This window comes from Nansenia antarctica (genome assembly GCF_963989245.1).
Source record: "Nansenia antarctica genome assembly, chromosome: 5".
NCBI classification, from domain to species: domain Eukaryota; kingdom Metazoa; phylum Chordata; class Actinopteri; order Argentiniformes; family Microstomatidae; genus Nansenia; species Nansenia antarctica.
This window is the reverse complement of record NC_137690.1, coordinates 2,645,061-2,657,560: the sequence shown is the minus strand read 5'-3', so window position 1 is coordinate 2,657,560 and position 12,500 is coordinate 2,645,061. Positions and strand designations below refer to the sequence as shown.

Genomic DNA, 12,500 nt, shown 5'->3' with positions numbered 1-12,500 from the left:
TAATCTGTCATCTGTAATTGTAAATCGCTTTGGATAAAAGCGTCGGTTAAATGGTTCAAATGTCAATGACAGGCCTCTGATTCTGTCTGTCTGTTGTGTAGAGAGAAGAAGCAGACAGAGGACAGAGGACGGGGACAGCCGTAAGCGGGTGAGCAGCTGTCTCGCTTTCACACATCTCACTCAGACGATCTCTAGAGCCAGTACTTATCATATTTACGCAATATTTAGACAGTATTTGCCGGTGAAATCAGGAACAGGTCGCCAACCAATCAAAATGTTCAGACTTTTATTCGGAAAAATGTAAATACATTTCAGCGTTGTTGAAAATCAATGACACACTCGCTAGTCGAGCCAAAACATTGCAATGCAATGGATTCGGTGAGTAATCCCCACTACTCTATACTAACTAGGTAGTAGTTAATCTCTACTACTCTACACTAACTAGGTAGTAGTGAGGGGATTACTCACCGAATCCATTGCAATCGCAATGTTTTGGCTCGACTAGCGAGTGTGTCATTAATTTTCACGCTGAAATTTGTTTACATTTTTCTGAATAAAAAGGCCATCGGCGGTTGGCGACTTGTACCCGGTTTCACCAGCTGCTGTCACAATGACCGCAAGGTTGGCAGATCGGCGGTTTGAGCCCCGGCTGGCCACATGTCGAAATGTCCTTGGGCAAGACACTGCTGAACCCCAAATTGCTCCCAGTGAGCGGGGCCGGCCGGCGCCTTGCATGGCAGCTTGGCCGCCATCGGTGTGTGAGTGTGTGTGTGAATGGGTGAATGAGAGGCCGTTGTAAAGCAGCTTTGGATAAAGGCGCTATGTAAGTCAGTCCTTTTCCATGGCAACGTGAGCGGTGTGTTCCAGGGGTGGAGGGAGAGATACGGCCACCAGAGGGCGCCGGGGAGGACCAGGAACGGATACGCTGAGCTGCAGGACACAGACCACTCTCCTACACACCACACTGAGAGTGAGTAGGACGTTGACTGTGGGATAGAGGTCCCAGGTTAACTCCGACTGTGGGATAGAGGTCCCAGGTTAACTACTGTAGGATAGAGGTCCCAGGTTAACTACTGTGGGATAGAGGTCCCAGGTTAACTCCGACTGTGGGATAGAGGTCCCAGGTTAACTACTGTAGGATAGAGGTCCCAGGTTAACTACTGTGGGATAGAGGTCCCAGGTTAACTCTGACTGTAGGATAGAGGACCCAGGTTAACTACTGTAGGATAGAGGCCCCAGGTTAACTCCTGTAGGATAGAGGTCCCAGGTTAACTACTGTAGGATAGAGGTCCCAGGTTAACTACTGTAGGATAGAGGCCCCAGATTAACTACTGTGGGATAGAGGTCCCAGGTTAACTACTGTAGGATAGAGGCCCCAGGTTAACTACTGTAGGATAGAGGTCCCAGGTTAACTACTGTGGGATAGAGGTCCCAGGTTACCTACTGTAGGATAGAGGTCCCAGGTTAACTCTGACTGTAGGATAGAGGACCCAGGTTAACTACTGTAGGATAGAGGCCCCAGGTTAACTCCTGTAGGATAGAGGTCCCAGGTTAACTACTGTAGGATAGAGGTCCCAGGTTAACTACTGTAGGATAGAGGCCCCAGATTAACTACTGTGGGATAGAGGTCCCAGGTTAACTACTGTAGGATAGAGGCCCCAGGTTAACTACTGTAGGATAGAGGTCCCAGGTTAACTACTGTAGGATAGAGGCCCCAGGTTAACTACTGTAGGATAGAGGTCCCAGGTTAACTACTGTAGGATAGAGGTCCCAGGTTAACTACTGTAGGATAGAGGTCCCAGGTTAACTACTGTAGGATAGAGGTCCCAGGTTAACTACTGTAGGATAGAGGACCCAGGTTAACTACTGTAGGATAGAGGTCCCAGGTTAACTACTGTAGGATAGAGGCCCCAGGTTAACTACTGTAGGATAGAGGTCCCAGGTTAACTACTGTAGGATAGAGGTCCCAGGTTAACTACTGTAGGATAGAGGTCCCAGGTTAACTACTGTAGGATAGAGGACCCAGGTTAACTACTGTAGGATAGAGGTCCCAGGTTAACTACTGTAGGATAGAGGCCCCAGGTTAACTACTGTAGGATAGAGGTCCCAGGTTAACTACTGTAGGATAGAGGTCCCAGGTTAACTACTGTAGGATAGAGGTCCCAGGTTAACACCACACAGAGGTAGAGGTCCCAGGTTTCACCACACAGAGGTTAACAGTAGAACAGCCGTGTCTATGTTACCTACTATAAGAGCCGCCTTGGGGGTCAAATGACCATAGTCTTTACAATGGGAAGCTGCTATTTACACACAACGACCACTAGTTGGCGCCTCTTGTAAATTAGCCTGCCTCCTACACAGAAAAACTAGCAAAATGGTTTCATACTAGCTTATCCTGATGTGATTTTGAAAATATAAGGATGCTGGGTGGTAGAACGCACATATCTAGGACAAGTCATGAAAGGAGGGTCCTGGAATTTGATCAAGTGCAAAGATATCACTTTTTTTACTCACTTGGTCAAATGACCCCACCCACGGCTGTCCAAGTGTTAATGACCCCACCCACGGCTGTTCTAGTGTTAATGACCCCACCCAAGGCTGTTCTAGTGTTAATGACCCCACCCATGGCTGTTCTAGTGTTAATGACCCCACCCATGGCTGTTCTAGTGTTAATGACCCCACCCACGGCTGTTCTAGTGTTAATGACCCCACCCACGGCTGTTCTAGTGTTAATGACCCCACCCACGGCTGTTCTAGTGTTAATGACCCCACCCATGGCTGTTCTAGTGTTAATGACCCCACCCACGGCTGTTCTAGTGTTAATGACCCCACCCACGGCTGTTCTAGTGTTAATGACCCCATCCATGGCTGTTCTAGTGTTAATGACCCCACCCATGGCTGTTCTAGTGTTAATGACCTCACCCATGGCTGTTCTAGTGTTAATGACCCCACCTACAGCTGTCCTAGTGTTAATGACCCCATCCATGGCTGTTCTAGTGTTAATGACCCCACCCACGGCTGTTCTAGTGTTAATGACCCCACCCACGGCTGTTCTAGTGTTAATGACCCCACCCACGGCTGTTCTAGTGTTAATGACCCCACCCACGGCTGTTCTAGTGTTAATGACCCCACCCATGGCTGTTCTAGTGTTAATGACCCCACCCACGGCTGTTCTAGTGTTAATGACCCCACCCACGGCTGTTCTAGTGTTAATGACCCCATCCATGGCTGTTCTAGTGTTAATGACCCCACCCACGGCTGTCCTAGTGTTAATGACCCCACCCATGGCTGTTCTAGTGTTAATGACCTCACCCATGGCTGTTCTAGTGTTAATGACCCCACCCATGGCTGTTCTAGTGTTAATGACCCCACCCACGGCTGTTCTAGTGTTAATGACCCCACCCATGGCTGTTCTAGTGTTAATGACCCCACCCACGGCTGTTCTAGTGTTAATGACCCCACCCACGGCTGTTCTAGTGTTAATGACCCCACCCACGGCTGTTCTAGTGTTAATGACCCCACCCATGGCTGTTCTAGTGTTAATGACCCCACCCACGGCTGTTCTAGTGTTAATGACCCCACCCACGGCTGTTCTAGTGTTAATGACCCCACCCACGGCTGTTCTAGTGTTAATGACCCCACCCATGGCTGTTCTAGTGTTAATGACCCCACCCACGGCTGTTCTAGTGTTAATGACCCCACCCATGGCTGTTCTAGTGTTAATGACCCCACCCACGGCTGTTCTAGTGTTAATGACCCCACCCATGGCTGTTCTAGTGTTAATGACCCCACCCATGGCTGTTCTAGTGTTAATGACCTCACCCATGGCTGTCCTGGTGTTAACCCTTGTTTGTGAACCCGACCATGTGTGTTCTCTCTCTCTCCCTGCCTCAGCTGCCCCCCTCTCCTGGGGGGGGGGGACCCCCAGGGACACCACAGAGCTGCTGCAGGACGTTGAACCACTGAACGTCACCAGGGGGGGGGACAGACCCTCACAGCCTCACACCAACAGGTCTGCATTTACCTTGTGACACGTTCTAGTGTTTTGGTCTGCATGTCGGCGACCAATCAAAAAGTTCAGACTTTTCTTTTGAAACACGGAACTACGTTTCAACGTACACACAAACTCGCTACACACAAACTCGCTACACACAAACTCGCTAGTCGAGCCAAAGTACTGCAACAAAGCAATGGATTGGGTGAGTAATCCCCCTACTGCTACCTAGTTAACTACAACACTACTTTACATTGTTACCTAGTTAACTAGAACACTACTTTACATTGTTACCTAGTTAACTAGAACACTACTTTACATTGTTACCTAGTTAACTAGAACACTACTTTACATTGTTACCTAGTTAACTAGAACACTACTTTACATTGTTACCTAGTTAACTAGAACACTACTTTACATTGTTACCTAGTTAACTAGAACACTACTTTACATTGTTACATAGTTAACTAGAACACTACTTTACATTGTTACCTAGTTAACTAGAACACTACTTTACATGGTTAGCAGGCTCACAAAACAAGCTGTGTTAGTCGACTAGCGATGTGTGTCTAACGTAACGGGCAGTTCAGACCAAAGGTCCGCGGTTTGATGTGAACCTGCCAACGTATACTGCTCCTCTGTGGCTCAGCTGGTAGAGCATTACGCTAACAACTGACGCTAACAACGCTTAGGTCGTGGTTCGATTCCCGTTGGGACCATATGTACTGAAAAGTGTATGCACTCACTGCAATGTAAGTCGCTTTGGATAAAAGCCACAGCTAAATGACATATATATGTTACGGTACATGTGGGAAAACTAGGGTTAGGGTTAGGTGCTACGTCGACTTGGTACATGCTGGCATGTCTAACCCTAACCCTAATCCTAACCCTAACCTTAACCCTAACCGTAGCACCCTAGCACCTAACCCTAACCCTAGTTTTCCCACATGTACCGTTTTCCCACATGTACCGTAACATATACATATATTATATTATAATGGCCGCCTCTCAATGTGATATGTCACGATACAATATGTATATATATATTTTTACGTTACTTTTTTCTGTGTGGGGCACTCATATGTTTAATTTTATTGGATAGAGACAGTGGAGGGAGACAAGAAAGTAAGGAGGAGAGGGAGGAGGGTATGTCAGCAGTGCATGGGCCGGATTCTAACCCATGCCGACATGGGCATTATATGTGTGCAATGCGTGCACCCCAGCCCACTCACAACACCATATGACACCTTCCTGTCTCTGTCTCTCTGTCTCTCTGTCTCTCTCTCTCTGTCTCTCTGTCTCTGCAGATACTCAGGAGGACACTACCTGTCCCTGTCATCCTCACGAACACGGATCTTTGATGACGTCTGAGAGAGAGAGAGAGACAGAGACAGAGACAGAGACAGAGAGAGACAGAGAGACAGAGAGACAGACAGAGAGAAGCAGATGGAAGAAGACAATAATGGACAAAATGGAAGAGAGGAAGGTTCTCAATGTCTCTTCCGCCTGACTGACAGACGTTGCCTCTCTGTCCTGACTGCTGCTGTTTCTTTCTCTTAAAAAAAACAAAATGTCTCCCCTAGATCTTACCCATGATATTATTATCTAATGCAGAAACGTGAAGTAAAGCTTTGTTGAAATTGTATTTATTTTGTAAACATGATGATGATACCGGTACTTGTTTTGTATGTTTTTGGGGGCCATTTTCTTTCTTTTCTTTTTTTTTTTTCAATCTACAAAAACCCTTAGTCTGATTCTCTGTCTATTCAAGGCATTGAAAACATTTGGATTGTTTTTGAAGGAACCCATTTTGTAACGTAGAGTAGATGTTAGTCCCATTATGCCACAGAGCTGAGTGTCACCCTGACTCCACTCACTCGCCCTGTAGCTACTAGAACCTTCCTCTGGCTCCAGAAAGCTTTGAGGAAACAATCCATTGTGTGACCTTCTGACCTTTTGACCTTCTGACCTCGGGAACAACTGTCTCTCTCCATCTGAAAGGGAAGCAGCCCTGATAAGATCTAGCCTTTTCTCTCTCTCTCTCTCTCTCTCTCTCTCTCTCTCTCTCTCTCTCTGTCCCCCTCTCTCTCTCTCTCTCTCTCTCTCTCTCTCTGTCCCCCTCTCTCTCTCTCTCTCTCTCTCTCTCTCTCTCTCTCTCTCTCTCGCTCTCTTGCTCTCCCCTCACTCTCTCTCTCTCCCTCTCTCTCCTTTTCGACCTCCCTTTCTGTCGAATTCTCCTTCTCGTTGTGTGAGGAGGACTATTCTCAGTGATTGCCTACCCTAACGCCAGGATCAGGGGAGGCTAGTGGAGGTAGAAATCGGAGGACAGGCTCATGTGTGAATGAGGAAGGGTTTGATACCTTCCCATGCATTTACAAAGAGCCCGTCCTCCGATTTCTACCTCCACCAGCCTCCCCTGCACCAGGCCTGTGATGTGCCAGGAAACGGATGAGTTTGTCTGTTTGGAGATGGAAGCCTTCCTTCTTTCCAGGGGTTTTTAGCTGCCTTGATTTCTCCCAAGGCTGAATAACCTCATCTTTCCTCTGTTGTACATCGTTTTCTTTCCTAGAAACTGCGGTATATATTTATATCAATGTCCGTTTTTAGATCGTTAGTCATTACTGAATCAAGCTTCACAAATCCTGGACGTAGCTAACTTGAAATGTTGTTGAAAGGATGTTTTTTTTTGCCAAACTGTGATGAGGGACTGTGATTAAAAAGGTTTGATTGCACCACGGGTCATCAGTACGCTTCATTATTCAGCCTGGTTCATGCTTTCTCTCCTATACAACTCATCAATATGAATAGTATGAATAATATTATTCAAATAATAACTGACTCTGAAGCCAACTGACAATTCTCTGTTGCAGTCTCAAAACAAGTTCCACCGGCTTCAGCCAATCACAGACACTCAGGTCTCTGTACAGCCAATCACAGACACTCAGGTCTCTCGACAGACAATCTCAGGTCTCTCTACAGCCAATCACAGACACTCAGGTCTCTGTACAGCCAATCACAGACACTCAGGTCTCTCTACAGCCAATCACAGACACTCAGGTCTCTGTACAGCCAATCACAGACACTCAGGTCTCTCTACAGCCAATCACAGACACTCAGGTCTTTCTACAGCCAATCACAGACACTCAGGACTCTGTACAGCCAATCACAGACACTCAGGTCTCTCTACAGCCAATCACAGACACTCAGGACTACAGCCAATCACAGACACTCAGGTATCTGTACAGCCAATCACAGACACTCAGGTCTCTGTACAGCCAATCACAGACACTCAGGTCTCTCTACAGCCAATCACAGACACTCAGGTCTCTGTACAGCCAATCACAGACACTCAGGACTCTGTACAGCCAATCACAGACACTCAGGACTCTACAGCCAATCACAGATACCCAGGTGTCTCTACAGCCAATCACAGACACTCAGGACTCTCGACAGTCAATCACAGACACTCAGGTCTCTGTACAGCCAATCGGGAACCCTCCTGCTCCGTCCTGGGTGACTGCACTGACAGGGAGGAGGATGGGGGAGGGGGGGGGAGGGAGGGGGGGAGGAGGGGGAGGGAGGGGGGGAGGAGGGGGAGGATGGGGAGCTGCCTTTGTCTCTCTAGGAAACAAGGGTTGGAGGGAGAGGGAGGAGGGAGGGGGAGGAGGAGAGGGTGGTGCAGGTGGTAGTCCAAATGAATACCTCCAGTAAACCATAACATGCCCCCCCCCCACACCTCACACTCACACACACACACACACACACACTCACTCACTCACTCACATGCACACTCACATGCACACACACACACACACACCCCCACCCATCCTCGCCTGACCGCCCCCTCCACCACCACCGCAGACTCTGGGTTAATGAAGGAGGGTGTTTCTATAGCTGGTGTGGTCAATGGCCTCTCTCTCTCTCTCTGTCTCTCTGTCTCTCTGCCTCTCTGTCTCTCTGTCTCTGTCTGTCTCTCTCTCTCTGTCTCTCTGTCTCTCTCTCTCTCTCTCTGCCTCTCTCTCTCTCTGCCTCTCTGTCTCTCTCTCTCTGTCTCTCTGTCTCTTTCTGTCTCTCTGTCTCTTTCTGTCTCTCTCTCTGTCTCTCTCTGTCTCTGTCTGTCTCTCTCTCTGTCTCTCTGTCTCTCTCTCCCTCTCTCTGTCTCTCTGTCTCTCTCTCTCTCTGTCTCTCTGTCTCTTTCTGTCTCTCTCTCTCTCTGTCTCTCTCAGTCTCTCTGTCTCTCTCTCTCTCCGTCTCTCTGTCTCTCTGTCTCTCTCTGTCCATGTGACCCTTTGTGTGTTTGTGGCCATTCAGGAGGCTTGGACAACACTTGTCTGAATGTCAAAGAGATCAAGATGGGAGACAAATCTCCCCAGAGATTATTCCAAAGCGACGTACAATACATTTGACCTGGTAAGTGAATCTCCTATCCACCAGTCATAGCAGAAAAAAGTAATCTAGCTCAGGCCAGGGGCCATTGGCAGTCGTCGTGCTAGGACAACTGCAATCTCTAGTCTAGAGAACTTTCACAGCACAAAGAAGGTGAAAAGGGTTGCGTGGTTTCACAGCTGAAATACTGAATGACGTCAAAATGCTCAGACTTTTTCTTTTGAAACATGCAACTACGTTTCAACGTTGTTGAGAATCACACCACACAACTCGCTAGTTGAGCCAAAATACTGCAACAACACAATGGATCGGGTGAGTAATCCCCACTGCTACCTAGTTAACTAGAACACTACTTTACATTGTTAGCAGGCTCACAGAACAAGCTGTGTTAGCTGACTAGCGACGTGTCATTGATTTTCAACACTCAACGCAGAAATGTATTCACGTTTTTCTAAAGAAAAGTCTGATCATTACATCAGATCCCCACATGAGGACCAAAGCATTAGAACGTGTCACATAAACAGTATGAATTACACAACACAATGGACGCCAACGACAAATTTCAACAACAGAATATATTTACACGTGACATTATTAACACAAACTGAGGTAATTATTCCACAAGCCTCCTCTCCCCCGACCCCCCCTCAGTCAGTGGGGTTTGAGTTTAGCACCGCCCCTGTCCCCTCTGCTACACCGCCACACCGCCCAGCCCAGGACTACAACTCCCAGAAGCCCCAGGGAGAGGAGGAGAGCCACGTCCAGCAGGCACCGCTGGTACCAGGGCTGCGTTAGCGAGGCGGGGCGCAGGTGGGCCCCTCCCCCGCTGTGGAGGATATGCTCCACCCACTGGACCAATCGGGCGCCGGGGGGGAGGGGCTGGGAGCGGTGGATCCTACTGAGGGACACAGCCGCCGCCTTGAACCTGGAGGGGGGAGAGGGGAGAGGGAGGTGGGGGGAGGGGAGGGAGGTGGTGAGAGAGTAGGGAGGGAGGGGGAGTAAGAAGGTGGGGAGGGAGGGAGGGAGTGGGGGAGGGCAGAAAAAGAGATGAGGTGAGGCGCCCATCAATACAGTCTGGGAGAGGATGTTGTAGCCCAGGGGAGGCTGGTGAAGGTAGAAATCGGAGGACGGACTCATTGTAACCCAAGGAAAAAACCTCCCCTAACCTCCCCTCGCCTCCCCTGACCTCCCCTGACCTCCCCTGACCTCCCCCGGCCTCCCCTGGCCTCCCCTGGCCTCCCCTGGCCTCCCCTAACCTCCCCTGGCCTCCCCTTGCCTCCCCTAACCTCCCTGGCCTCCCCTTGCCTCCCCTAACCTCCCCCAGCCTCCCCCAGCCTCACTCACTCTCCCCTGGCCTCCCCTGGCCTCCCCCCGGCCTCCCCCAGCCTCCTCCGCCCTCCCCTAACCTCCCCAACCTCCCCTGGCCTCCCCTAACCTCCCCTGGCCTCCCCCAGCCTCCCCCGCCCTCCCCCTGGCCTCCGTGTCCTACCTGCGGTCCTCTATCAGGGTGTGAATGGTGAGGCTGAGCAGGTCTCTGCGTACGTGGGTGGGTTTCAGGGCCAGGCCCAGGCCCTTGGCCTCCACGCGCACCAGGTTGTCAAACTGGTCCCCGAAGAGGGGCATGCCCAGGACCGGCACGGCGTGGTACACCGCCTGGAGCAGGCTGTTCTGACCGCCGTGGGTCACCAGCAGACGGGCCTTAGGGTGGCCTGGAGAGGGGGAGGGGGGGGGAGAGAGAGAGACAGGTTAGGGTGGCCTGGGGAGGGGGAGGGGGGAGAGAGACAGGTTAGGGTGGCCTGGGGAGGGGGAGGGGGAGGGGGGAGAGAGAGACAGGTTAGGGTGGCCGGGGGAGGGGGAGGGGGAGGGGGGGAGAGAGAGAGACAGGTTAGGGTGGCCTGGGGAGGGGGAGGGGGAGGGGGGGGAGAGAGAGACAGGTTAGGGTGGCCTGGGGAGGGGGAGGGGGGGGAGAGAGAGACAGGTTAGGGTGGCCTGGGGAGGGGGAGGGGGAGGGGGGGGGAGAGAGAGACAGGTTAGGGTGGCCTGGGGAGGGGGGAGGGGGAGGGGGGAGAGAGAGACAGGTTAGGGTGGCCTGGGGAGGGGGAGGGGGAGGGGGGGGAGAGAGAGACAGGTTAGGGTGGCCTGGGGAGGGGGAGGGGGAGGGGGGAGAGAGAGAGACAGGTTAGGGTGGCCTGGGGAGGGGGAGGGGGGGGAGAGAGAGACAGGTTAGGGTGGCCTGGGGAGGGGGAGGGGGAGGGGGGAGAGAGAGAGACAGGTTAGGGTGGCCTGGGGAGGGGGAGGGGGAGGGGAGAGAGAGTGAGACAGTTTACGGTGGCCTGGGGAGGGGGGGGAGAGAGACAGGTTAGGGTGGCCTGGGGAGGGGGAGGGGGAGGGGGGAGAGAGAGAGACAGGTTAGGGTGGCCTGGGGAGGGGGAGGGGGAGGGGGGAGAGAGAGAGACAGGTTAGGGTGGCCTGGGGAGGGGGAGGGGGGAGAGAGAGACAGTTTAGGGTGGCTTGGGGAGGGGGAGGGGGAGGGGAGGGGAGAGAGAGAGACAGGTTAGGGTGGCCTGGGAGGGAAAGAGAGAGAGTGAGAGAGTGAGAGAAAGAGAGAGAGAGAGGTAGAACATGTCAAACATGTTTTTTTGGTTTTGCACGATTAATATGTTGTATTGTATGATTATATTTATATATATCTATAGATAGATTGAGAATTAGATATATATTTAGATATAGATATAGATATAGATATAGATATCTTTTTCCTGAGTGGAGAATTGAAATGTAGGTATAAGAATCGCATTTGTTTTTTGTTTAGTGTACAAAAGAATAAAGATCTATCCAGAAGAAAGCATTCAGGAGGAGGAGGAGGAGGAGGTGGAGGAGGATGAGGATGAGGAGGAGGTGGAGGAGATGGAGGAGGAGGAGGAGGTGGAGGAGATGGAGGAGGAGGAGGAGAGGGAGGAGATGGAGGAGATGGAGGAGGAGGAGGAGGAGGGGGAGGATGAGAAGGAGGGGGAGGAGGAGGAGGAGGAGGAGGAGGAGGGGGAGGATGAGAAGGAGGGGGAGGAGGAGGAGGAGGAGGAGGAGGGGGGATGACGAGAAGGAGGGGGGAGGAGGAGGAGGAGGAGGAGATGGAGGAGCAGGAGGAGGAGGATGACGAGAAGGAGGAGGGAGGAGGGGGAGGAGGAGGAGGAGGATGACAAGGAGGGGGAGGAGGAGGAGGAGGGGGAGGATGAGAAGGAGGGGGGAGGAGGAGGAGGAGGGGGGAGGAGGGGGAGGAGAAGGAGGGGGAGGAGGAGGAGGAGGAGGGGGATGATGAGAAGGAGGGGGGAGGAGGAGGAGGGGGATGATCAGAAGGAGGGGGGAGGAGGAGGAGGAGGAGGAGGAGCCTACCCAGCAGGTCATTCTGGGGCAGCCAGTCCATCAGCTTGACGTTGGGCGGGGGGCGCAGGTGAGGGGGCCAGCGCTGGGCGTGGTACCTCCAGATGACCCCCTGGGGGAGGCTGGCGAACCCCCCCACCATCTCCTCCAGCAGGCTGTCCAGGGGCACGGAGGACAGCATGGACCCCAGGGTCACCACGATGAACCCCGCCTCACCACAGCCTGAGATGAAGTCCTCCAGCTCCTACACAGGAGAGGGGAGGGAGGAGAGGGGGGAGGGAGGGGGAGAGGGAGGGGGGAGAGAGGGGAGGGAAGAGAGGGGAGGGAGGAGAGGGGAGGGAGGGGGAGAGGGAGGGGGGGGAGAGGGGAGGGGGGAGAGGGGAGGGAAGAAAGGGAAGGGTGGGGAGGGGAGAGAGGGGAGGGAAGAGAGAGAAGGGAGGGAAGAAAGGGAAGAAAGGGAAGGGGGGGAGGGAAGAGGAGAGAGGGGAGGATAGAGAGGGGACAAGTGTTGGGTCAAGTGTTTCAAAACGTTTAGAGGGCCGGTTTCACAGACAAGGCTTAAGCCGACACACATCGCTAGTCAACTAACACAGCTTGTTTTGTGAGCCTGCTAACAATGTAAACGTAGTCAGGTGACCTACCTGAGACACAGTCCTAACATAGTCAGGTGACCTACCTGAGCAACCTGGTCTCACACGGCAGACGTCAGAATTCGACGTTTGTTCATCGCATCCAAACGTCG

The 12,500-nt window shown here is 52.0% G+C and overlaps 2 protein-coding genes across 2 annotated transcripts in view; one reads left to right on the top strand and one right to left on the bottom strand.

Moving 5' to 3' along the window:
- The window catches only part of LOC308158455 (G-protein coupled receptor-associated protein LMBRD2B-like), a gene marked incomplete at its 5' end in the record, with an annotated part of 18,709 nt that extends 13,310 nt beyond the window's left edge, over window positions 1-5,399 (top strand). The window contains 4 exons of the mRNA XM_080532082.1: window positions 102-148; window positions 868-970; window positions 3,895-4,012; window positions 5,302-5,399. Of these exons, the coding sequence (XP_080388208.1) occupies window positions 102-148; window positions 868-970; window positions 3,895-4,012; window positions 5,302-5,365 (332 nt within the window). The 3' untranslated portion in view covers window positions 5,366-5,399. The remainder of the gene's footprint in view (window positions 1-101; window positions 149-867; window positions 971-3,894; window positions 4,013-5,301) is intronic.
- A 3,632-nt stretch (window positions 5,400-9,031) lies between these two features.
- Window positions 9,032-12,500, bottom strand: part of LOC308159165 (UDP-glucuronosyltransferase 3A1-like) — a gene marked incomplete at both ends in the record, with an annotated part of 7,817 nt that continues 4,348 nt past the window's right edge. The window contains 3 exons of the mRNA XM_080532915.1: window positions 9,032-9,305; window positions 9,870-10,089; window positions 11,771-12,002. Coding sequence (XP_080389041.1) covers window positions 9,032-9,305; window positions 9,870-10,089; window positions 11,771-12,002 — 726 coding nt within the window. The remainder of the gene's footprint in view (window positions 9,306-9,869; window positions 10,090-11,770; window positions 12,003-12,500) is intronic.